This window comes from Schistocerca nitens, chromosome 5 (assembly GCF_023898315.1).
Source record: "Schistocerca nitens isolate TAMUIC-IGC-003100 chromosome 5, iqSchNite1.1, whole genome shotgun sequence".
Classification (NCBI taxonomy): Eukaryota; Metazoa; Arthropoda; class Insecta; order Orthoptera; family Acrididae; genus Schistocerca; species Schistocerca nitens.
This window is the reverse complement of record NC_064618.1, coordinates 804501568-804526595: the sequence shown is the minus strand read 5'-3', so window position 1 is coordinate 804526595 and position 25028 is coordinate 804501568. Positions and strand designations below refer to the sequence as shown.

The window sequence follows — 25028 nt, the reverse complement described above, 5'->3', positions numbered from 1 at the left end:
TGGATCACCAAAACAATAAATAAATAAATAAACAAATTAGAGAAATAAGTGGACCTATATTCAGGAGGTATACTGTTGAAATTCCTTTATTCTCCACACTGACTGAGTGATTTCTGAGGTTTTTTCATCACATTGATGGATGCTATGTTTTAGGATTTCTAGCCATCTTGATTATTTCATTTTTGTACACAATATTTACAGCTGACCTACTGCTTCAATAGCTGTGAACAGTTGTATTGTGTGCACTTTGGTGCCTAAATTCCAACTAAAATGTAAGGTATTGTTAGGGTTTTGCCTATATTTATATCTGAGTTTGATGGTGAGCATCCCCTATGGCCTTAAAAGCTCATTTATACCTTAATCCAACTAGACACATCTTTGCATTGTTTTCTGGCTCTGACAAATGATACTGTTAGTGAGGTCATAATAAATCCCATAATAAAACATTGATCCCAAGGTTTGCTTAAATGGAAAACATGGACTCTATTCATACAGTTCTCTCGTTATGTGTGCTGTCCTGAACACCTGGAGTGTGAATATCAGTACTGATCATGCCATACCTCATTTCATGGGTGTTCTCTTGGGTCTGGGCAATGCTTGGTGCCTGGCTGCTTCAGTATATTATAAGGTATAAAGCAGATCTTAATGACTGATTCAATGTGGTTGAGTTTCTTTGCATCAGACCCCACTTCTTTTGTTATCTCTCATGACACATTGTCACATACTGCAGTTAACTCAGTCTAAATTCCCTTTTACATTACAGAATGACTATTTGTCTTTATTTATGGGAAAGAAATGCATTTGATTCCATGTTTCCATAGATATCTACCAATATTTTTGGTACTGAACCAGCACACAATTAGAAAGCAACCTGTGGTTATTCTTTTTATTTCTTGGTATTGATTTCTTCCAAAGGTGTTGTCATTTTTAGCTAAAATGTCCATTGTTTTGTGAATCAGAGTATATGTCTTTTAGAAATCTGTTCTAGGTTTCATAGTTCTTCAGTGGTCTCTTTTCATCTGAGGGCTTGCAAACTCTGTTGATCAAATACTTACCACTGCATTTCTTAATGGCAAGACAGGTGCTCATAATGTGCAGGTCAACGTGTTTGGAGATAAGAGACCACTTTAAATTTTACTTTTTACTTTCATCATTTTCAATATGTCTCATCTTGCACATCAGCAAAGGCAATTGGAGCCTAATAATTGAAAAAAAATATGCTAATTTTATGGAACTGCTTAACTGTTATTGTTATGAAGAAGGTATCTGATAGTAGATTAGGCATTTGTAGGAGTGGCACACTTTTAGAGTAAAATTAGCAAAAATCTTTGTGAAAGAGCTACTTATTATTCATTGGTAGTAGTTCAAAGTAGTTTCACAAGATAAACCATGTATTTAGAGAAATCTTAAATCCTGTCAACATATTTAGATCTTTCAGCATGAGTATGGTTTATAAACATTAGCAGTAAAATGCATGCATCTCAAGCAATAAAAATTTACTGGTAGTGAATTACAAGGAAAAATTCATTTCACTATGTCAACTATGTCCTGCCTCCACACTGAAAATCATGGAGGGAACTTCATATACTAGGCCCAAAAAATATTAAGATTTTCTTAGAATTTAGTGACTGTTAAGAGAGTTTAATACCTTCACACCACAGATCATCAGCCTCTTTTTGTACATATATGGGATCACCAATTTCCACCTCTATCTCATCATGGTGTCGAGGTATAAATTTATGCAGTCCTCTGTGTGTTGCTTCTAGAAGCTCCACTTGTGTGAATGGAACTCCTCCACTACTGCCTGTTGATTCTGGCGAGAGACTGTCTGTAAAAGTATGAACATTTAACTAATCTAATTTGCATCCATTTTGCTGATTTAATAACATTATTCAATACAGAAATTTGAAAATACAACACATACTTTATATGTCTGACGTAAATATAAACTACATCAGGTTTCATAAGATACAAAAGTAATAATTACAGGAACCAAACAGTGTCTAGTCCCCAAGTTTGCACTATGTAATTGTAAGTACCCACAAGGTAAGGATCTCGGAGGAATGCTTATAGGGAACCAATATGAATGGACTAATTTATAACCCACATTACAGACTGTGTGGTGAATCCAAGTCAACTAACCTTCAACTAGATGTATCATGGGCTAGATGTATCATGGGGACTAGCTAACTTCCAGTTTACAGTATTGTAAAATTACGAATAGAATGGCTAGCCAGTACAAACTGTCAGGGGGCAGGTCCTGGCAGGCTAGTGTTCTGTGAGTAGGGTAATTAAAGGCCCTGCTGACACAAGTGAGTAGTGGTGATCAACTTATTGATAGTGAAGTTTGATCACCAGATCTGTCTCCAACTGAGTACTTATGGGGCATCATCAGACAACCCAGTGTCATCACAAACAGCATTAAGTGTCCTTGTATTGACCAACCAAGTGCTAGAGCCATGGAATTCCTTCCTAAAAACTGACTTCCAGCACTTGTATGACACAATACGTGCATATTTTCTTGCTTGCATTCAACATTCTGGTGGTTACATTGCATATTACTGTGCCAGCATTTCACATTTGCAATGGCTTATCTCATACTTACATTAACCTGTGATCTTGCAATGTTAATCACTCACAAATGTTACCTACACAAATATATTCCTGAAATTTCATTGCTCTACATTCATTATTATTTTTTTTGTGTTGTGATTTTTTTCCATCTGTATCAGCATTTACTCAGAAAGTATTATAAAGACCATTGCCCATACTTAAGAATGGGGAAATGAATATCTGAGATTCACATGACCTCATGTAAAAAGTGATACATTGAGTGCAAGGGTGGATTACAAAATTCAAGAGATTTTAACACTTAAGCAATTCCTTCAAGATAGATTACCATCCCAAGATATCAACTTGGTATGAAGATGAAGCTCACTTTTTGTTGGCAGTTCAGCTCCCAAGTTACAAATCATTACAAATAAGATAACTTGAGGTCATATATTACTGATCAGTGTTTTGTGTCAAGTTGCTGCAGATCTCATGACTGTCTGCAATAGTAAAGCAGTTGTCTTTCATGAATAATGTATTCATTAAGTTTTTTGTGCTCTGTTTGAGCTGCTTTTGGTGAAATGAATAATGATACAATCATGGTCCACCATGGGTGCTAACAATAACTTCTTATTTGAAAAGAAAGAAAATTATCCACAGTGTAAATAGTTCTGAGTATGAAGCTTGAGTGCCTGTACACCATTGCTCTCCACACAGCAGTCAATGTGCACTTTATCTTCCACTAAATTCAGCTAAGAAGAACTATGTACATAATAGGACAATTGTGAGGAGAAGACATGCAGTCTGTTTTGTAATATTATTTTATCCTCATCTGCTCAACAACTTTTTAGCTGCACCAATACTTTGTTTTTGCAGAAAGTTCCAAGCTGTGTAAAGTTTCAGATTCCACATTAAACTGCACTGCAATTTCAAGTTGAGTGCTGGGCCGAATCAAGTAATTAAGGGGTTAGGGACCTTGTGTAAAGTTTTGACATAAGATGAGCAGGTGGTAATAGTGGGTGGGGTGAGGAACAGTTCAGACAGGGACAGAGAATACAACATAGTTGGTGAACTGAGTAAGACAGCTTCCCTAACTGGTAGCAGCAATATGAACATGACTGAGCTGTTCAGGTGGCATGATCAGCCTCGTCTTGTGAATGCTGTATGGAAAGTCAATGAGGAGCTGGAGATGGTACTGATGACCACAGACCAGGTGCACATTGGGCTGGAGTAGGCAGTGACTATTGGTAGATGGGGCTATGCTAGGATGGTTGGCACCTAAGCATTTCTGGGAAGGGGAGGTTGGTAGCATTAATTAGTGAGATTGTAGCAGGTGTGTGGGGTCATACATAGTCAGATACCTTTTGTCATGAGGAGGACGACTAGACCCTTTTTAGGATAAATCATGATTCCTCTTCCTTAATTGTGTCTCAATCATTTTAAAAATTACTTCAGTGTGCATGGAGGATGGAATGTACCAGACTGAGATGTACAAACACAACAGAAGTATGCTCAGAATTATCTATTCTTCATCAAAATGTTTAGTATATTAACATTAAAAATAAAGTACACCAGCTTGAAGTTGAATTATGGTCTTTGAACAACATGGTCATATGCATTGCAGAGTGATAAAAGAATAAAGTTGCTACTGTAGAACTATCTTGCAGGCTGGGAAATCATATACTTATTACAGAGGTGACACACATTTTAAAACCAGAGAAGATCTGCTCACAGTTAGTGTAGATAAGCATTTTGGATTAGCAATTGTTGAACTAACATAACTAGACATCTGTAAGAAGTTAATCATTCTGTGCATGTAGTGCACACCTATGGTAATGTGAATACTTTCTCCAACAAATTAACTGGAAGTCCTGGAAAGAGTCTTAAACCCTAAAACTAACGAAATAATATATGGAGACATTGAAATAAATGCAGGTATTGAGGGTGACATCGATGTTAAGTTCTTAAACATTTTGAGCACTTTTGGCGTGACACTAGTGCTGAGCACTGCTACTTGGGTTTCAAAAAGCTCAGCGTCAGCCTTAGACCATACTTATAGATATCAATAAGGAAAACTGAAAAGTTCTTATAAGAGATCTTGGCCTTTCTGGCCATTACTGTCAGATATTAAAGCTTGGTAAAACCCACACAGAAGTACTTTCTTATCAATGCAAAATTCATAATTTTTGAGGAGGCATATACATAGATAGCCACTTCAGTAGCAGCAGCTAAGAGAAATAGATGGATAACTATGGATATTAGAAAGTCCTCCGAGGTTCTTAAATTTCTCAGTTCTTCACAAAAACATTATACTAATCTCAGTAGCACCCCATGAGTATATATTCTGGGTGTTCACAAGTTTTTAGATTCAGATAAATTTGAGATTGTGAAATTAATAGCATCTGCAGTATAACAGTTATGCTTATCAATAAGTTTATACAACTACAACCACTGCCAATAATAATAAGAGCAGTAATAATGATAATAATAATAATTATTATATGCATAACTTATCTGACAAAAGAAAGACTTGTTTGGTGGATTTTTATTGTTTTGTACATAAATAAGTACAATTTAGAGCAATAACAAAATAATGCTAAGCTTTTGGAACTCTCCATTTTGCATTTTTGTCAAAGTGGGAGTTTTCATGCTTTTCCATTTTTTTGGACAAATGTACGAGATCCCTAACAGATGTATTAGTTCACGAATTTACTTCTGGGTTGAAAATCAGATATTATTACACTGCACCCACACAACAGCTTGTGCCAACTATAAACTTTCTTATTAAATGTTTGCTTGTAGTCATGCTTATTTGATTTTGTCACTCTCTCAATCAAAGGATCTGTTCCCGGAGGCCCTAGGCCTTTGTGGCTACCTTTTACTGGTAATTTACTTTACTATTTCCAGAATGAGATTTTCGCTCTGAATCAGAGTGTGTGCTCATATGAAACTTCCTGGCAGATTAAAGCTGTTTGCCAGACCAAGACCCGAACTCGGGACCTTTGCCTTTCATGAGCAAGCACTCTACCGACTGAGCTACCCAAGCACGACTCACAACCTGTCCTTATAGCTTTACTTTTCTGTTAGCTTTTAAAATAAATTTAATGTATTTCATGTTTACACTGCTCACAAAATCCAATTCCCACACAGTAAACAACAAACTGACAATACAAACTGCCATTTGTGGAAGTGATTAAACTCAAGTAGTAATGTCTACCAACTAGAATACAAATGAGGTGCCGAGGTCCATAAGGGACCAAAGCACACCACTGTTGATCCCATACTTAACCTCTAATTGTTATCATGGGGTCCGACAAATCCCCAGCACATTAGTTTAGCTAAATTTATATGAACAAAGTTGGTAAGACTGCCTGCCATCTAGCAATCCTCCCTCACTTTTGTTTACTTTCTGTCAGCAGTTTTCAGTTCTTGTGTTGCTCATTGTTGGTAGTGTTTGAAACTTATTTAGTGGCTGGGGATTTCCTAGACCCCCACATCAATTCCTTTAGAAGATAGTGGTGAACAGTTAGGTATAAATTTCCATACTCACACTTTCCTGTCAGTTTGAAGCTTTTAAGATTGGAATTCTCATTAACTGATTTCATTTTTGCACCATACAATGAAAGAAAAGGCTTCCAATTGCTTCACTGAGGAAGTTTCAGATGAAGATGCCCCTGTAGATGGAGTGTCTTCTGATTCTGTGTCAGACTACTGTATCGAGTCTGAGCATAATACCATTAGTGAGCAGTCTGGTGATTCAAATGGTGCAGATACAGACCTGTCTAATTTTTTATAGGTAAAGAGAAGAGTACAAAATGGAGGAAGGTTCCTGCCAGTCAGAGGGTCAAACATAGAATGAGAAATATCATAACTTATCCCTCCAGAGTAAAGGGATTGGGAAAGACTTGTAAATCTCCCAATGACTGTTTCTCTGCACTAAAAGATACCTCCCTTATTAATCCTATTACAGTCATAAAAACATAAAAATTCATACAGACAAGGAAAATAATAAAAATGATAGGACTGCATATTTCACTGATGATATTGAAGTAAAAGCCATCAGTGGACTTCTGGTGTTATAATGATCTATTCGCTCAGGTCGCCAAAACTTGCCCAAATTGTGGAATACACAGGGAATGGGAATTCAAGTTTTCCAACAACAATCATTTTGAATAATTTTTTTACGACAACAATCACTTTGAATCTTTTTCAGTTTCTTCTGAGGTACATTCATTTCAATGACGAGTACTCAATGACAACATAAACAACAAGACAAACTGGCACCAGTTTAGTTTACATTTGAACATGTCATACACAACTTCAGAGCCAATTACATACCTTATGAATATTTAACAGTAGATGAGCAACTTGTTCCATTCAGAGGTCACTGTAGCCAAGTATGGCCTCAAGGTCTTCTCTCTAACAGATGCGAAAACTTGGTACATTATTTCCTTGAATATTTACATTGGAAATCAACATAATGTCCCATAAAAGGAGGAAAATCTGACATATGTTAGTACAGTGAGAATGAGCTAGAGGTCCTTCCCCAATTTGTGGCTAAGAAGAGAGATGTGAAATCTACAATGTTTGGCTTTGTAAATCACTTCACTTTGCTCTCCTCTGTCCCAAAGAAGAATACAAATGTGCTGTTAATTTCTTCTATCCATCTTGAAGATACATCAATAGACCCTACCTCTGGTGCAAACAAGAAGCCAAACATATCACATTCTACAATGATACAAAGGGGGGGGGGCGGGGGGGGGGGGGGGTGATGATGTAGTGGACAAGTTGTGTGCCACATACTCAACTGCAAGGAAGTGCAGTAGACAGCCTCTGACGAGATTCTTTTCAATAATTGATCTAGCTGGAATCAACAGTATTGCAATTTTTATAAGCAATAACCCTGAAAAAATGGCAAGGATTGATTTTCTTTGGTAAACTGTGTTCGGATTGGTGCAAGACTAGCAAAAGAAGAGGGCAACAATGGATTGCTTACCCAGAGAAACACACTAAAGGGCAGCAAAAATGAGTGGATCAACATCTGCTGTCAATGGTAAAGCAGCAGAAGAAGAAGTGTCAACTGCTAAAAGAAGGTACATCATCTGCCATAGAAATAAGAATGTAAAACCTCGATTTACTTGTCATCAGTGTGGAAGACGTAAGTGCATGAAACATTTGTTTACTGTCTGTGATCAGTGTCTGAGTGGTAATCATAAAGAGTCATTAGAAGAAGACTGTTGAATCACTGAATGTTCAGCTTATATTGTGTAAACATAGCTGTAGGTATTACCTGGTTTCTAATGTAATAAAATGCATTATTTCTTCAAACAAGCACTAACTGATTCAATTTCATAATTTATATGGTTGCCTCTACATTATTTTGTGTTAAATAACGTAGTTATTAATATTCTACATTAATTAACATATCATAGGGATCCACTGGATGCTGTGTTACCAGCTGTGGAAAATAATGCCATGTTAGCAAAGGAAGGTTAAGTGAATATCAGAGAAATCAGTGATGCAGCTTTTTGTTAGTTTTCATATATACTATGTGGGCCTACAGCACTGATAAACTTGACTCACCATAGGATCAACACATTTCAGAAGCATAAATAAATGCTACAGTCTCACAATCAACAGGGATGTGCTTTAGGCCCTTATGACTCTCACCACCCCAAATGGATTACTGTATGATAAAATTTGTGACATAATATACTGTAACTCATTCAGAAACCCTCAAAATAGGTTTTTTGTCAATAAAATTTTAACGTATACTGACATCTGACTTAATTCTACTATTTAGTGAGTGAATTAACATATCCAAGGAGTGTGCTGTCACCTAGCAGGATTTATGCTGACCGAACAGAGATAAAAGTCGGACACAGTGTGCTATCACCTGGTGGCAATGACATAAAACTTCTCTTTGAGTGGCAAGGGCTAGCTGTGCACATCATGATGCTTGCACATTGTTTATCAAATCTGTATGTATTTGCCCATAAGACAATTACATCACATGAGTTGTGCATGCAAAAAGCTCCTTAAACCGTGCACAACTGAAGGTGTGATTGCGACCCTGATGCCAAGTTTCACAGAGTCTAGAGTAGTAGTAGTACAGTAGATTTAAGTGCTGCATCTTTAAGATCACAGCATCTATGTTATGTTTAAGAGCTTTCAAAGAAAAATAACCAATAAATTGGAAATATGCCAAAAATGAGGGTGTTCACATGCTCTTGAGCTCTTACACAGCAGCCAACACCGACTAATCAAGTTCTTGTATTACTATAACAGGTATAAAAAACTACAGGACCATACTCCTTGCAGGTAAAAAAAATTAATTACAAAATAATATATAATTCAGAAAATAAAAGTGAAATAGTGTGGCATGGCATAAAAAAAAATAGACTGGAAAGGGTAGACAAGTATGATGTGTGGCTATAAAATAATGTGACTGATGCTGTCACAGAGTAAGTATGCATGCACCAAAGATGAAAGACCAGTAACTGTGAAGTATGAAGCCTTCTCAGTCAAATACATCTTGGGTGTCTGTAAACAAATCAGTATGGCCATGAGCTTTGTTTTTGTAAGAGTAGTTATTTTGTTATGCAGGAAAAATGATAAGTGTAATAACAGAGCAAGGAATTGTCATGAAGTTTCATGTGAAACTTGGAAAAATTGCTACTGAAACCAGCCTTTCACTAAAAGAAGTGTATGGTGAAGACTATTTATCATGTATGTGAATTTTTGAGAGTTTCAAGTTTTTCCAAGATGGCCGAAAAGATGTTGAAGGTGACACACACCCAGGACACCCTACAGCATCAAAAACAGATGAAAATATTGAAAAAGTAGGTAACCTGATTTGATCTGGCCAGCAATTAAGTATCTGATTGATTGCTGCAACTATAGGAATTGACAAAGAATGCATAAGGCTTGGTTTTTCTCTTATAATACACAAACTTAGTCTCAGTCTGTGCACTGATAGGGCCCAACTTCGCTGAAAGCGAAAGAAGCTCTAATGAACAAATCAAGATTCAAAGAAATGACAATTCTTTTTTTGAAAATATTCATAGAATTGTGTATCTTCAGTGGGCTCATGAAGATCAAACTATTAATTAACATTACTACCTCAAGATTCTTGCTCAACTCCATGAGAAAATAAGAAAAAAATGGCCTAAATTGTACAAGAACAAGTCATGAGTTCTGCCTCAATACAATGCTCTGGATTATACCACATTGTCTGTTAAGAGGTTTTTAGTGAAGTACAGCATCCCAGTGTTAGACCACCTACCTTATTCAACTGACCTAGCACCATGTGACTTATCTATTCCCATGTCAAATCTGCATTAAAAGGAACAAGATTTCAGTCCATTGAAGCAGTGAAAGTGAAACTGGCATATGTCATTGAGGAGAACACAGAAGAAGACACAGAAGAAGACTTCCAGCACTGTTTCCATCAATGGAAAATTCACATGGAGTGTTGTAGGGGTTGAGGAGGAGAGTATGCTGAGAGTGACTATAATTAAATATGTATGTTTTTCAGATAAACTGTTTATAACAATAGTCCCGTCATTTTATAGGCACACATTGTATCATGACATACCGAACAAAGGTGGGGGTAATATAAAAGAAAATCCTCAAGAATTGGTGAATTTTGTAAACGACTATTTACCTAGTATTGCAGAGAAATTGAAACAAAATATTCCTAAATCAAAAATAATTAGTAGATGTAGTAGTTGGGGCCAATGTAAAGAACTGTTTAAAAAAAGGTATCTTTATTACATCAAATGAGTACATCTACCAATCTCTTCTGCATATCAGGGGAAGCATTAATAAATGTTTCAGAAATAGCTCAACACACCATCAAGGAATAAGTGCCTGTTTGGATGTACATTTACTGAAGAAAAACCAACATAAAGCTCTGAAGAGCATTTTCTATTAGGAAACAAAATTGTATAACAAACTGCCCAAGGTAATGAGAAAGATTACTAAAACACATGGTTAATAATTAAACAGATTAATTGCAACAACCTTGTCACATTACATTGCTTTTCCAAGAAAATCAAGTGCCAAGATCTGTAGTGCATAATAGTAATGTCTTTTCATTCTCCTGAATTCAGCACCTCACTCATCATACGGGATGCTGACTCAGTTTTCAGGTGGACTGAAGGGAGAACATTATGATGTACATGAGGCACAGTGGCACATTTACAGGCATAGAATCAGTTTTCTGAACAGACTGAAGCTCATGCAAGGTGCACAGCAGTGTGTTTGTGGTTGAGGAGTCACTAGCATGTATACTTGGTACATGCAACAATGAAGTGTGAAACTACATTTATATTGTAAGTTATCTGGAGCAAATAATGAATACATCAAAGAACACTGTACAACAGGAACCAACCAGATGAGACAGTGCAGTTGTTAAAACACTGATCTCATATTCAGGAGGAACCAGTTTGCTTTGTTTGGTGATCCTGATTTAAGTTCTCCATGATTTTTCCTAAATCAAAAATTTAGGCAAATGCCATTTTGGTTCCTTCATTAAGGCCACAGCCAAACACCTACTCTATTCTCATAAAAGGATATTTGTATATTTTACATGTATGTATATTTTTGAGCTATTTATTTTCAATCTATTATGATGAAAAATCCTATATAATTTTAAGATGAAGCATGGATGAATCTATAAACAAACTAACATCTTATTACAGCTGCCCTGTTGAACCAGTCCACAGTTTAAGGTAAGGTAAAAGAAGGAAGGCCATGCCAGGTAATGCACTCACATTCAAAACAAATAGATGCAATTCCTAATTTACTAAGTTGTATTACATCATTGTAATGAAATCTGGTACTATGTTCAGTGAATAATTAGCTCTTTCTGTGTAATATTAACAATGAATACATCAGAATACCTTAAATATTACTGCAAAACTCACCATTGAGCATAGGTTGTGGTGATGTAGACTTCGGTCCATCTGGGGAATGTGCTGTTGAATTGCCTGAATCAACGTCAGTGCTGTGGAAACGTTCAGAGTCAGGTGAACTATCTTCATCTAAAAAGAAAGATAAAAAATCAGTCTGTGTTGCAGGCATGTCAAGATGAAGTTTTACACAATTAACTGTAAACACCTTGTACAAATCAATTAAATTTGATTGAAACTAAAGCAATCTGCTATTATGTAAGCTGTCTGTTGTGAATATCTTAAATATTTATTTTTGTAGTATTACTCATCTGATGGCAATGTGTCCCAGTTTCTGAAAAGAGTTGAAAGTGTCAGGCAACTAGATAAATCTAAAATATGGATTATGTCATAATTTCAATCACATAAATGTCCTGGCAACAATTCAGTGTGGGATGAAATCCGTCACCAGATTCAACTATCGGTCCTCAACACTGCAGCATATGCAAACTGTGCATGGGGTCCACCAAACTTCTTAGAATGTTTAGCACTTTCCTTCATAAAAAAAAGATTTTATGTTGTGTAACAAGAGGATTAATGTCTTTGCTCAACAAAATTCTCTTGGTGAACCTTCCTGTACATGTTAAAGTACTTTTAGAGTCCACATAGGAAAAATTTCCCATTAGTCAGCATAAGTCACCAACCAGATGCTGATTATTGCAATCGAGAGAGAATCCTACACTGGCATTTACCAGTTGTGTTCTTATATGCATCTAAAAAGACATGGAAAGTGACCATAGTCACACAAGATTTCTCTAAATACTTCATGACGCCACAAAAAATTACCAAATCTTTTATCATGAGTCTATGTGAAGCATGGGCAGTTGAGACCAGCACTAATGACAATTGCCCTGGTTCTAACTGAATACAACAATGAACCAAACATTATACTAACAACAATGCTGCTAACATGCTTTCCATGTTTTCAAGTATCATGCAGTTCTATATTTTTTGTATATCAGAAATGCAATTGCCAATCTAATTCTCTTGGTGCCTTAGGCCTGAGCCTACGGTGTGTAGGGGCATGACAAAAGGGCTTCAAGGTTGGACTGTGGCAGAGGGACAATGGGTACATTGGAATCGGGTGGAGGTAGTAGACAAAGCTGGTTGAGATGGCTTTGTGGCAGAGGGACAATGGGTACATTGGAATCAGGTGGAGGTAGTAGACGAAGTTGGTCGAGATGGCTCTGCCATGTGGAGATCCTCCTCAATTATGTGAATTCTGTGCTGGATGGCATCATTTTTGTGTTGCAGATGGCTGTTCATCATTTGTGTCAAAATAAAGCTGTTGTAGTATCTGAATGCAGTTGATGGCAAGAAGGCAGTCCTGAAGATACCAGTGACTGTTGTGTGAATGGGGGTTTGTTGTGACAGCCCACAAGTTGTCACTCTGGCTGGCAGTAGTGATGTCAGGGTCAGCAGAGGTTGGATAAGACTGGCATTCTCATCAGCATTATTAATGAAATTTTCAGTGTTGAATGATGGAGAATATTCTATCTGCATATTTAAGATGGGTATCCAGCGGCCCTAGCTCATATGTAATGATGGCCAGCTGAAATTGCAAAGGAAGCCTGACAACCTATAATGTCCATAACATGTGGTTGGGCATGAGGTGCAAATTTATTTGAGTGCATAACTGATACAATGTTTGCGATGGAGACCTGTCCTTAAATCTTCATTGTAGATGAATATTTAAAGGGTGAGAATTACTGGAGCAGGTTAGGGACACAAAAGTTACTGAAGTGGCATCCAGTCAAAAGACCTGTACCAGGCAAGAGACTGAGCATAAGCCCAGCCTAGTAAAGGATATTGGCTGAGTTTTTCAGAAAGGAACTAATCATTATAGGGGCAGACTCATTTGTGTATACTCCCACAGCATCATGATCATCTGCTAGCACAAAGGTCAGTACCACAATTTCTGCTTGTTCTCCTGATGTTGGTGTGTGCTCTTCCCCACTAGGGTGGTTGGTGCTGAGTGCCATTAAAAAAGAGAATGGTTCATAAGATCAACAATACATCTATCCGCTTGATGTGTCACAGACTGCATAAACTACTGCCAATCTACTTGGCCTCATGAAGGCAGTGATGAAGAAACACCTACCAGTTGGCATCATGTGGCCTCAAATAATTCTTGGGCTTTGCCAATCATATTAGTTCCAAAAGAAGATGGATATGTCAGGTTGTGTGGTGATTACAGAGCTGTCAGTGCTTGTACCATGTTGGACAGCTACCCAGTCCCAATCATCCCTGACTTCACATATTATCTTGATTTCCAAAAAGCATTCAACTCAGTACCACACTTATGCTTATTGTTGAAAGTCTGATCATATGGGTATCAAGTGAAATTTATGACTGGATTGAGGACTTTTTGGCAGGGAAGACACAGCATGTTATCTTGGATGGAGAGTCTTTGCCAGATTTAGAAGTAACTTTCAGTAATCCCCAGGGCAGCGTGTTGGGACCCTTGCTGTTCACATTGATAATAATAACCTTGAAGGCAATGTTAACAGTAAAATCAGCCTTTTTGCAGATGATGCAGTTATCTATAATGAATACTATCTGAAAGAAGCTGCATAAATATTTTCTCAGATCTCAATAAAATTTCAAAATGGTACAGAGATTGGCAACTTGCTTTAAATGTTCAGAAATGTAAAATTTTGCACTTCACAAATGAAAAAAAACACAGTATCATATGACTATAATATCAGTGAGTCACTGTTGGAACCAGCCAACTCATACAAATACCTGGTTGTAACACTTCATAATGATATGAAATGGAAAGATCACATAGGTTCAGTCATGGGTAACACAGGTGGTTGGCTTCAGTTTATTGGTAGAATACTGGGGAAGTGCAATCAATTTACAAATGAGAGTGCTTACAAATCATTCATGTGGCCAGTTCTAGAATATTACTCAAGTGTGTGGAAGACGAACCAGACAGGACTATCAGGGGATACTGAACATATACAGAGAAGGGCAACACAAATGGTCACAGGCTTGTTTAATCCATGGGAGAGTGTCGCAGAGACACTGAAGGAACTGAACTGAAAGATTCTTTAAGGGAGGTGTAAATTATCCCAAGAAAGCCTGTTAACAAAGTTTCAAGAACTGGCTTTAAATGATTACTCTGGGAATATATTACAACCCCCTACATAATACTCACACGGGAATTGTGAAGATAAGATTAGAATAATTACTGCACACGAAGAGGCATTCAAACAACCATTCTTGTCATGCTCCTTATGTGAATGGAACAAGGAGAAACTCTAATAACTGGTACAATGGGGCATACCATTTGCTGTGCAGCTCATGGTAGTTTGAAGAGTGCAGATGTAGATGTAGATGCAGATGTACATGTACAATACTGGCAGATGTAAACTTATTTAGACTTTGGAAATGAAGTCCACTTTTGAATGTGTTAAAAAGTGTCTTGTCCAAGTCATTACTCTGGTGTACCCTCTCTCTGACATCCAGTTTGTCATAACAACAGAATCAAGTGACTCCATTATTGGCTCTGTCCTGCAACAAGAGGTAGTGGATGTTCAACAGCCACTCCTTTTTTTCTTATAGAAGCTCCCACCTTTTCAATGCAAGTGGTCAGTATATGACAGAGAGCTTCTACCTGTTTATGAAGCAGTGCATTATTTCTGGCAAGACATCAGGTGATGCCACCTGATTATTTACATGGACCACTGACTGCTTACAGACTCTGTGCAAGCCATACAAGGACATTTGCCCATGATGGTTTTGTCACCAAAATAATGTCACACAGTTCACCGCCAACATCCATCATAAGAAATGTGTAGAAAACATGATGGCAGATTACCTCTTGTGCATCAACGCTATGTCATTCCCCTTCATCTATGAGTGGTTCACGGTAGAACAGCAGCAAGACCAGCAGTTTCAGGCTTTTCTTTATGACTCCTCCATGAACCTCCAGGTCGAACTTCAGCTATTCCTGGTGTGACCCCTCTGAACTTCTGTCTGTGATGTCTCACAAAAATGGACGTCCCCTTGTTTCTCAACCTTTCTGCCACGTCATCTTCAACCAGTTACATAACTTGGCACATACCAACATCCAAGGATTGCCCAGATAGTAATGCACCGCATTTTTTTGCTCAGGCAAAAACAATGAATGTGACACATTATGTACATACTATTTGAAGTCTCCTGAGTGAGTGCACCAAGTTTCCATCCGACAGATAGCAAAGCTGCACGACAGCTTCAAAATGGCGTCTGTAGGTAATGTACATTACAACCAATGTGCCGTCATTGAATTTCTCACTGCAGAGAAAGAAACTGTGGGGAATATTCAAAAACACTTGTGCAAAGTCTATGGAACATCTGCTGTTGACAGAAGTACGGTTAGTTGCTGGGCATGGAGGGTGAGGCCATCAGAAGGTGGTTCGGTGGAGCTCTACAATTTGCAGCGGTCAGGGAGACCATCCAAGGCTGTCACACCTGACATGTTGCAGTGAGCTAATGTTGTCATTCAGAAGGACAGATGCATTATGACTTGGTAGTTGGTGATGCATCTGGTAATCAGCAAAGGAAGTGTGGATGCAATTATCCACACCCTTGGATATTCAAAAGTGTGTGCAAGATGGGTCCCATGGTGTCTAACAGTGGATCACAAATTGCACAGAAAAAACATTTGTCTTTATTTATTGCAAAGTTTTGAAGCTGAGGGGGAGGCCTTCTTGTCCCAGATTGTGACAGGCAATGAAACGTGGGTTCACCATTTTGAGCCCGAAACAAAATGATAGTCAATGGAATGGCAACATTCCCATTCCCCCAGAAGAAAAAATTCAGAGCAACTGCTTCCCTTGGTAATCACCATGTCCTGGGACTGTGAAGGTGTGATTCTCACTGATGTCATGCCAAGAGGCAGTGCCATTAATTCAGAAGCATTTGTCAACGCATTTATTCTCACTATGTTCAAGAAGGAGTTGCTTAAGAAAAAATTGCAGTGTGTTACTTTCTGGGCAACCCTCATACAATCAACCATGATCTTGGTGAAGGACCAATTCATATGGTCTGATGTGAAGAAGGATTGTAAGCTCTTGATTTGTATGTGCATTCCACGCCAAAAGGAAGACGATCTCACAGCATGCTAAACCACCCATAGATTGCTTTGAAGTCCCAGAAGGATGTTTCCAACATGTGCATGTCAGTCTTGTGGGCCCACTACCCATATCTGATGGCTATTGGTACATGCCGTTGGCAAATGATCATGTCACTCGACAGATAGAAGCTGTACCATGTAAAGATGTTACAGTAGAATAAACTCTCAAAACCTTTATCAAAACATGGATTTTGCTCTTCATATGTCCCATGTCCATAACGGCTGACTAAGGTCAGTAGTTTGACTTTGACCTTTTCATTGATCTGTGCTACCTATTGAGTTACAATGAAAGCATATAAGGGGTGATCAAAAAGTTTCCATTTTGGGGCACTTATGCAGCATATATGCATCTTAGCATGACTCTGATGTGGATATATATGCACCAACGTATAGACAAGGATTAGTGTGGTATTCGTGATTTCCAGATGTGTGTGCAGTAAATGCAGAAATGTAAACTATGGTGATGATGTTATCAAATGCGTCCAAATGGGAGCAACATGCTATTACCATTTTCCTGGCTTCTGAAGGACAAACACCACTGGAGAATGAAGAACGTGTACAAAACAGCATGTCTGTCAAAAACTACCATTGTGGAATGTCCGCGGCTCGTGGTCTTGCGGTAGCGTTCTCGCTTCCCATGCTCGGGGTCCCGAGGGGTCTCCCGGCCACCAATGCTATATGCTCATTATTATTATCATTATTGTGGAATCGTGCAACAAATTCCTTGTAGTTCTTAGTTTGACAAAAAGACTCCAGTCAAACTGGGAAACCAGCCTCATCCATTAGGGACAAGTGGCACACACTTCAAAACTTGTCCTATAGTCCTGAAATCACCCCATGTGATTATCATGCCTTTGGCCTCTTAAAAAAGGCCTTGAAGGGTCAATGATTCTTGTCAGATAACAGGCAGTTACAGACTTCTTAATGCAGCAGGACACGGTGTTTTACTAACTGGGCGTTTTCAGCCTAGTGCATCAGTCGGATTATTGCCTCAAAGCTCACAGGATTTTTGCCTGACTGGCATACCAATTCTGGACTGTACAGCATTTGAATGGAGAACTCTTTGATCACCTCTTATATCATCCATGGAGCAATGGGTTTGTTGAGCAGTAGCATCACACTTTAAAGGCAGCTCTCAATAAGCCATAGCAGACTCTGGACAGAGGCACTACTCTGGATACTCCTGGAGGCGTGTAAGGCTCATTAACATGGTCTTGGAGGTTTGCTTCCTGACATTTTGTATGGCAAAGTGCTCTTGTTGCCTACTAACTTTGTGTTCCAACAATTGTTACTACACCTTCCAACCTGCTTGATCTGGTCTTGCGAGTAAAAGGGCACATCACCTGTCTCCACATACATCACCCTCTTCCTCATACTGCACCTAATGGATTCCTCCACAAGGCTCTGAAAGATTGCAAGTTTGTGATGTTACATGATGACACAATCTGAACAGCCTTGTAACCCCCAATCTTGGGTCCCCTTAAGATACAGTACTTTGATGGAATGACCGTACCTTTGACATTCTGTTATGTGGAACACCTATGAATATGTGTCTAAATTTTGTCTAGATCTAGGTAATTCAGATCATTGTGCATTGTTTGTTGAGCTGCCACAGACAGACAGGAACGTTTCATGTATGAGAACTCATAGGAGCAGGGACTTTAGCAAAGAAAACTTGCTAACATTTAGTGAGAAGCTAAGTCAGAAAACATGGCCTTTTGATCATTGTAACTCAAGTAACTTTGAGAAATTCCTAAATAGTTTTTTTGGTGTCTTTAATGAAACATTTCCACCTGGACTCTGCAGCAATAAAATAACAAATAAAGTAAAGTGGATTAGCCAGGGCATAAAAATTTCCAGGGTAAGGAAAAGGCAGTGGACAGAGAACTAAAATATAATAAAGATATTGAATTCATTAAATATGTTAGACACTATAAAAACATATTTAAAAGAGTTATCAAGGCAGCAAAACAACTGGCTAATAACAGGCTAATTTTAAATCATAAAAATAAGACAAAGGCTGTGTGGTCAGTCATTAAATCTGAGTTAGGTGTTAAAGCCTGTAACCAAGAAATTTCAAAAATTGACACTGAAGGAAATACTCTTGTAAATCCAACTCAAATACCAGAGTACTTCAATGAATTCCTTATAAATGTAGCAAAGTCTGATGTAGATGTAACAGATTATCACAACAAAGTAAATCCCTTTGGCCTAGGTGAAAATTCTGAAAATTTTACAAAATTCTTCAAAGTTTCTGTGGAGGATGGGATGGAATATCCACCAAAGTTATTAATGTGGTACACAATAGAATTGCAAACCCACTAGCTCAAATAATAAATCAATGTTTTGAAGAGGGCTGTTTTCCAGAGGTACTGAAATATGCTGAAGTCAAACCACTCTTCAAGAAGGGATCAAGAGAGATCATGGGAAATTATCACCCTATCTCGATTCTCCCAGTCCTATCTAAAATACTTGAAAAACTTGCTGTTGCACAAATCCAAAACTTCATTGCAAAATATTCTGTTATTCTAAACAATCAGTTTGGTTTTCAGCAGGGGAAAAACACGATAGATGCAGTAAACAATTTCATTGAGAAAATAAGTACATCATTGGACAAAAGAAATAAGGTGGCAGGAATTTTCTGCGCCCTCAGAAAGGTGTTTGATTCTGTATACCATGCATTGCTTGTTTACCAACTTGAAAAGTATGGCTTAAATCCTACTTATCCAACAGAAAGCAAAGAGTTCTCATCTCTTCAAATGGCACATATCATTTTTCTGACTGGAAACGAATATCTCAGGGTGTTCCACAAGGCTCCATATTATGCTCAGTCCTATTTCTCTTCTGTTTTAATGACTTACTATTAAATATCAGCTCCCCATCAGTTCTGTTTGCAGATGATACTTCTGTCTTAGTTGAAAATCAGGATCCGGAAAAAATTCCCAAATCTGTGATCAGTACCCTCAGTACAAAACTTGGTTTCAACTAAATAGGTTGAATCTAATCATATCTAAGACTCATGTGATGCAGTTCGAAACCAAACAGTCAAAAAGTGAGCAGATTAAGATTGTACACAACAACCAAGATATAGAACTTGGCTCTGAGCACTATGGGACTTAACTTCTGAGGTCATCAGTCCCCTAGAACTTAGAACTACTTAAACCTAACTAAACTAAGGACATCACAGACATCCATGCCCGAGGCAGGATTCGAACCTGCGACCATAGCAGTCGCGCGGTTCCAGACTGTAGCGCCTAGAACCTCTCGGCCACTCCAGCTGGCCAAGATATAGAAGAAGTTGACTCAGTCAAATTCTTAGGTTTAAATGTAGACAAAAATTTGAGCTGGCTGGCGCACATTGAATACCTGTCAAACAAACTGAGCAGCTTTGCATTTTCAATGCAAATATTATCAACTTCAACTGACATGGACACACAAAAAGTAGCATATACAAGCAACTTTGAATCCATTATTAGGTATAATATTGTTTTTTGGGGTAACTCGACAAACATAGTGTGGATACTAAAAATACAGAAAAAAATCATTTGAAATATGTGCACTGCAAATCACAAAGAACCATGTTGACCATTATTTAGAAAACTTAAAATATTAACTCTGCCATCCTTATACATATATGAGATTATTATATTTCTGTACACCACACATGAATTATTTGAGGGAAACCATTTTGTCCATTCACACGATACTAGAATAAAAGAAAATTTTATGCTCCCCAGCCACCATCTCAGACTGTATGCCCAAGGACCTCAATACATGGGAATGAAAATTTGTAATAAATTGAAAGGGAACAAGTTGATGCAGATGAATTTAGGTTCACTTAAAAGAAAGCTATATGAGGTACTGACACTGAAGTGTTATTACTCAGTGGATGAATTCATGCAGGACAAAATGGAAATTTGAGCTGGATACAATGTGTTACACATTCCAAGAAATATCCTTATTGTGTTCTTAGCTATTGTAGTGCTATTATTTATTAATATAAAAATCATTGTAATTGCATTACAAATTTTTGACATGTCTCCTGTATGCAAACCAAATGGATTGCAAATGTACGTCATGAGATGAATAAAATATAATTCACAAGACAGTGTCTATCAATCTCCTTAAGCTAGTGTGGACTCTGCTAGAGTCTTTACAGGTGTTGACCCTTTCCAACTGCCCTCCAATACTCCATCAGACCGCTCACCCACTCCTATTTATGTCCCCACAGCTTTCAAGTTACACCTTGAAGTTCACTATTTCCTTCCTGAAGACCTTAATCATCATCAGTGATCTTCAGGCTGAGAGGCAGCATTCAGACCACCAGACCATGGATGGGTCTATCAACCGTCACTTCAAGAGAACCTCCATGACAATGAACAGTGTTGCTGGTGGTTGACTGAGACCACACATGAGTGATCTCTGACAGACAGCCTGGCTAATAGCTTCAACCACTGAATAAGTAGCTTCGTAGTACTGACTTTGTTGTAATAAAGGGCACACTTATTCAGATATGAGTTGTTTTATTGTGCATTCCACATCCCACGTATAGTAGAACACTACAGCAGGTTTTTGCTACGCAGGAGGAATCTTCATAATCTACAATAGAAGTAAAAGGAAAGAAAAAAAAAGCATTACTATCTACCAGTACTACAACAGTAGATTAAAAACAAATGCCAAAACATATAAAAATGGTATACCTCTCATTCTGCTGCACAGCAGCAAGTCATAATCATGTAAGCATAGTATAAGTCTAAACTGCCATGAATGCTTCATGCTTCCACTGGGTTTGTATATATATGATACAAAAACATCCAGAGTTCATTGATGCATGCATGATTTACTAAAATGAGAGGCATGTTCTCATAGTTTATTCCATCTTCTTCCTTCATAATACTAATTCTAGGGCCATTGCAAAGTATTCAGTTTTAGAATTGTTTGAGTAATCAGTTTTTATTTTTGAACATTTAATTAAATTATGACAGCTTTAAGTGGTCAGAAGACAAATAGGTTCCTCGGATGTTTAAATATATTTTTTTTTTGCTTATTTAAATACAGCTGAAAATATTTTAAAGAACCATATTTTATAATGAACCATCTCTTAACAACTTGGTACAGTTATGAGTATGTTATTCATATCATACATCAGTGACTTCTAGGGTAGCTTTGCAGCCTATAAATATCTGGTGTTGAAGCTGGTATGGAAATTTAGATTGAGATTATTTTTACATGGTTATGACTTGTTGGTGAGCAGCAGAATGAGAGATATATTTTCTGTCTTTTGTTTTTAATTTCTTATTGCAGTCAACAGTAACTTTTTTTTTCTTTTATATCTATTGTAGATTCTGAAAATGGCTATTGTATGGCCAAGACCAGTACCTCTTTTGAAAAAAACTTTGTGATCATGACAAATAAAAAGTTGGTTGGGCAGACATAGGGAGTGGACAGAGATGTGGAAATACCAAAAACACAACATACAGTGTTGGCTCCCAATACAGCTTCTAGTTGTCTCCAAATGGGTAAATATGCGTCCTGCTTGGTTTTCAAGGGAATTTTATACCATTCTTTGTACAAAGTAATGACCAGTTCAGGTAACAATTTTGCTGTAACCAGTTTTGGCTAATTTTTTACCAATTTTAGCCAGTTTTTTGACTAATAATCTGACATAATTGTCCCAGTTTGTTACAATGGGATAATGCATTGGCCAATTTGTCACTATTTGGCTGTAAAATGATGTATGTAACTGCCATGTAATCTTTGCTATGCAATAGCATATTATGAAAAACATTTTGTACAGCAAAATAAAGGTAATCTTCTAGCATGTCGATCTTTATAATGTTTGGTTAACTTGGCATCAGTTTTAGCTGTACTAGGTCAAGTTTTTTACAAATTTAGACATGGGATTGACATAGTTTACTTCTGTACAAAGATCAAACTATTCCCATCGATAAGTGAACATTACGCTGCAACTTATAATGTCCATGTGTTTTGTTAATGTTAACAAGCCTACGCTGCAACTTATAATGTCCATGTGTTTTGTTAATGTTAACAAGCCAATTTTTGTGTATTTTTATAAATTTAATTAGGGCTACAATAACGAATTAAGTTCAGCAAGAAACCTGTCATTTATTAGTAGTTCCAAAAGTGAGCTGTGTGTTTTTTGATAATACAGATAATATATATGTGGAAATATTTATTATGAAGGTCGATTGTGCCTTGAAAAGTGTGGTCCAATAATCAAACTTTGGTCATCTCCAGTGTACCATAATCTGCAAGTTTTATCAGTAGATGTTTGTGTGTGTGTGTGTGTTTGTGTGTGATCTGTTTTTGATGAGGGCCTTACGGGCCAAAAGCTTTATTTGTGACAGTCTTTTTATTGCGAGTATCTGCGATTCAGCATTTCCACTACATGGTGAGTAGAAACTTATCTTTTCATGATATTGTTACATTCCATCCTGGATTTTCCATTGTTTGGTGGTACCTGCCACCTCAGTGTCATGTAACCTCCATTGTATGGAATCATTATTTGGTGTTATCATCAGAAGATGACAAATATTTTGCAGTGTAATATGAAGTTAATATTCTAGTGTGGGAGTCACTATAATGTTTGGTTAATTTTGATATAGGTTTTAGCCAGCTGATTATAAGATTTTCACTAATTTAGAACTAGGAATAACATTGTTTACTTTGGTATAAATATCAAACTACTCTTGCTGATAACTGCACTTTAAGCTGTAACTTTGGTTAGCTGTAATCTCCATGTGTGTTTTGTGACATTATTGAACCAATTTTTATGTATTTTCATAAATTCAGTGTATGGTAGGCACATCGAATTAAGCTAATCAATTAACTTATAATTTATCTGAAAAGTGCCAATAAGTGAGCCATGCAAATTTTGATAAGTATTACAGACATTTTAAATGTAGAAATATTTAATTTGAGGGTCCATTGTGCCTTGCAAAGTGTGGTACAGCAATTGAACTTTGTTTTCTGCCAGGCACAGAAAAATTCAGTTATGATGGTAGTGCCATATGTGTTTTATGCACCAAAACTTATGTATCTAGAGAAATAATTTTTATTCTGGTGTAAGTAGCAAATTTTTGTTGATGATCAGTGACCTGTAATTATACTTGCACATCACAATAAGCAACCTGTATATGTGTTTTTGTACTCATGCAAAAATCGAATTTTTGTTAGGATCAGAGATCTGTGGTGCAAAGAGTTGCCAAAATTCCATGCTGAAATAACTTTGACTGTGTTTCCATTTGTATTCTATGCGTGGCAACATTCACAGATGTAGTTAAACATCGACCGTCACCAGCTACGGGTTTGATTTCTCTTTGCCATGTTCTTTGGAGCGTCAAGCAGAGACCCACGTCTTGGTGCCCCTTTCTTTGTCTTTGTGCTGTATACATTGTGCCATCAAGTATAATAAATCAGTGTTTTTAGTAATGGGTGTATTATTCGGTATTATAGTACCTACCTATACCCCATATATGTATTATGCCATTTAAGTATTACAATACAATAATGATCTCATCAAAATGTCTTCTTAATTCCCTAAAATGATACTTGTTCAATTTATTTGTCTTTGTCCATGTTGGATGTTTTCAAATTGCATAATTTGGAGCATTATGATCAGATCATGGTATTAGTTTGTATTTGATTATGGGAAACAAGTCCAGAAACTTTTTAGAAAGCCTTGGCATCATAATTCCAATTGGTAAATGTCACAGTCATCCTTGAGAGTGTTTTTGTACACAAAGTCAAGTATTCCTAGACGAAATATAATAAAAATGCAATTTTAGTCTGTCTGATGGACATTTTAAATAAGCAAATAATGCTGTGTCACTTTGTGTATGTTGTTATTTCTTCCCTTCTAAAATTGTGCTTATTTAGATGTGTTTCTGTTTATACTCTCTTTTAGGTTTAGAATCACATTAATTGCATTCTTCCAGCAGCTGATAGTAGTTCAGATTTCCCATTTGTTTTCTGCTTGCCTGCTTAGCATAGTATTTTAGTCAACATGTACCTTGTGCAGTTATGGACTTCATCAGGTTTGTTTTGTACGGAACCTCATTTAGGCCTAAAAATGTAATATCAGCTACCTGCTTAGAATGTTCAGAGTACACAGTCATGGGTTAGTCATTGTGTGTTTTGCTGGTAAAGCTTATGTATTTTAAATGCAGAAATACTTCTAGTTACACCCATTATGTAAAGTATTGGGACATGACGGGCTGTTTTGTTTATATGACCACTGGTTTATCAATAAATGACGTGTGATTTCTTGGACTGTGAATGAAGTCATAGATAATGTGGGCATGTCTGTGTGTAGTGTTTTGCTGATAATGAAGCTTACTTATATTAAATGCAGAAATAGTACAAGTTACACCCTTTAT

General features: G+C 37.2%; 1 protein-coding gene across 1 annotated transcript in view; it reads right to left on the bottom strand.

The window, feature by feature from the left end:
• LOC126260729 (JNK-interacting protein 1) overlaps positions 1 to 25028 on the bottom strand; it is a 380152-nt gene that overhangs the window by 88441 nt on the left and 266683 nt on the right. Inside the window, exons 4-5 of the mRNA XM_049958067.1 lie at positions 11481 to 11597; positions 1649 to 1828 (exon numbers count right to left, since the gene is read on the bottom strand). Of these exons, the coding sequence (XP_049814024.1) occupies positions 1649 to 1828; positions 11481 to 11597 (297 nt within the window). The remainder of the gene's footprint in view (positions 1 to 1648; positions 1829 to 11480; positions 11598 to 25028) is intronic.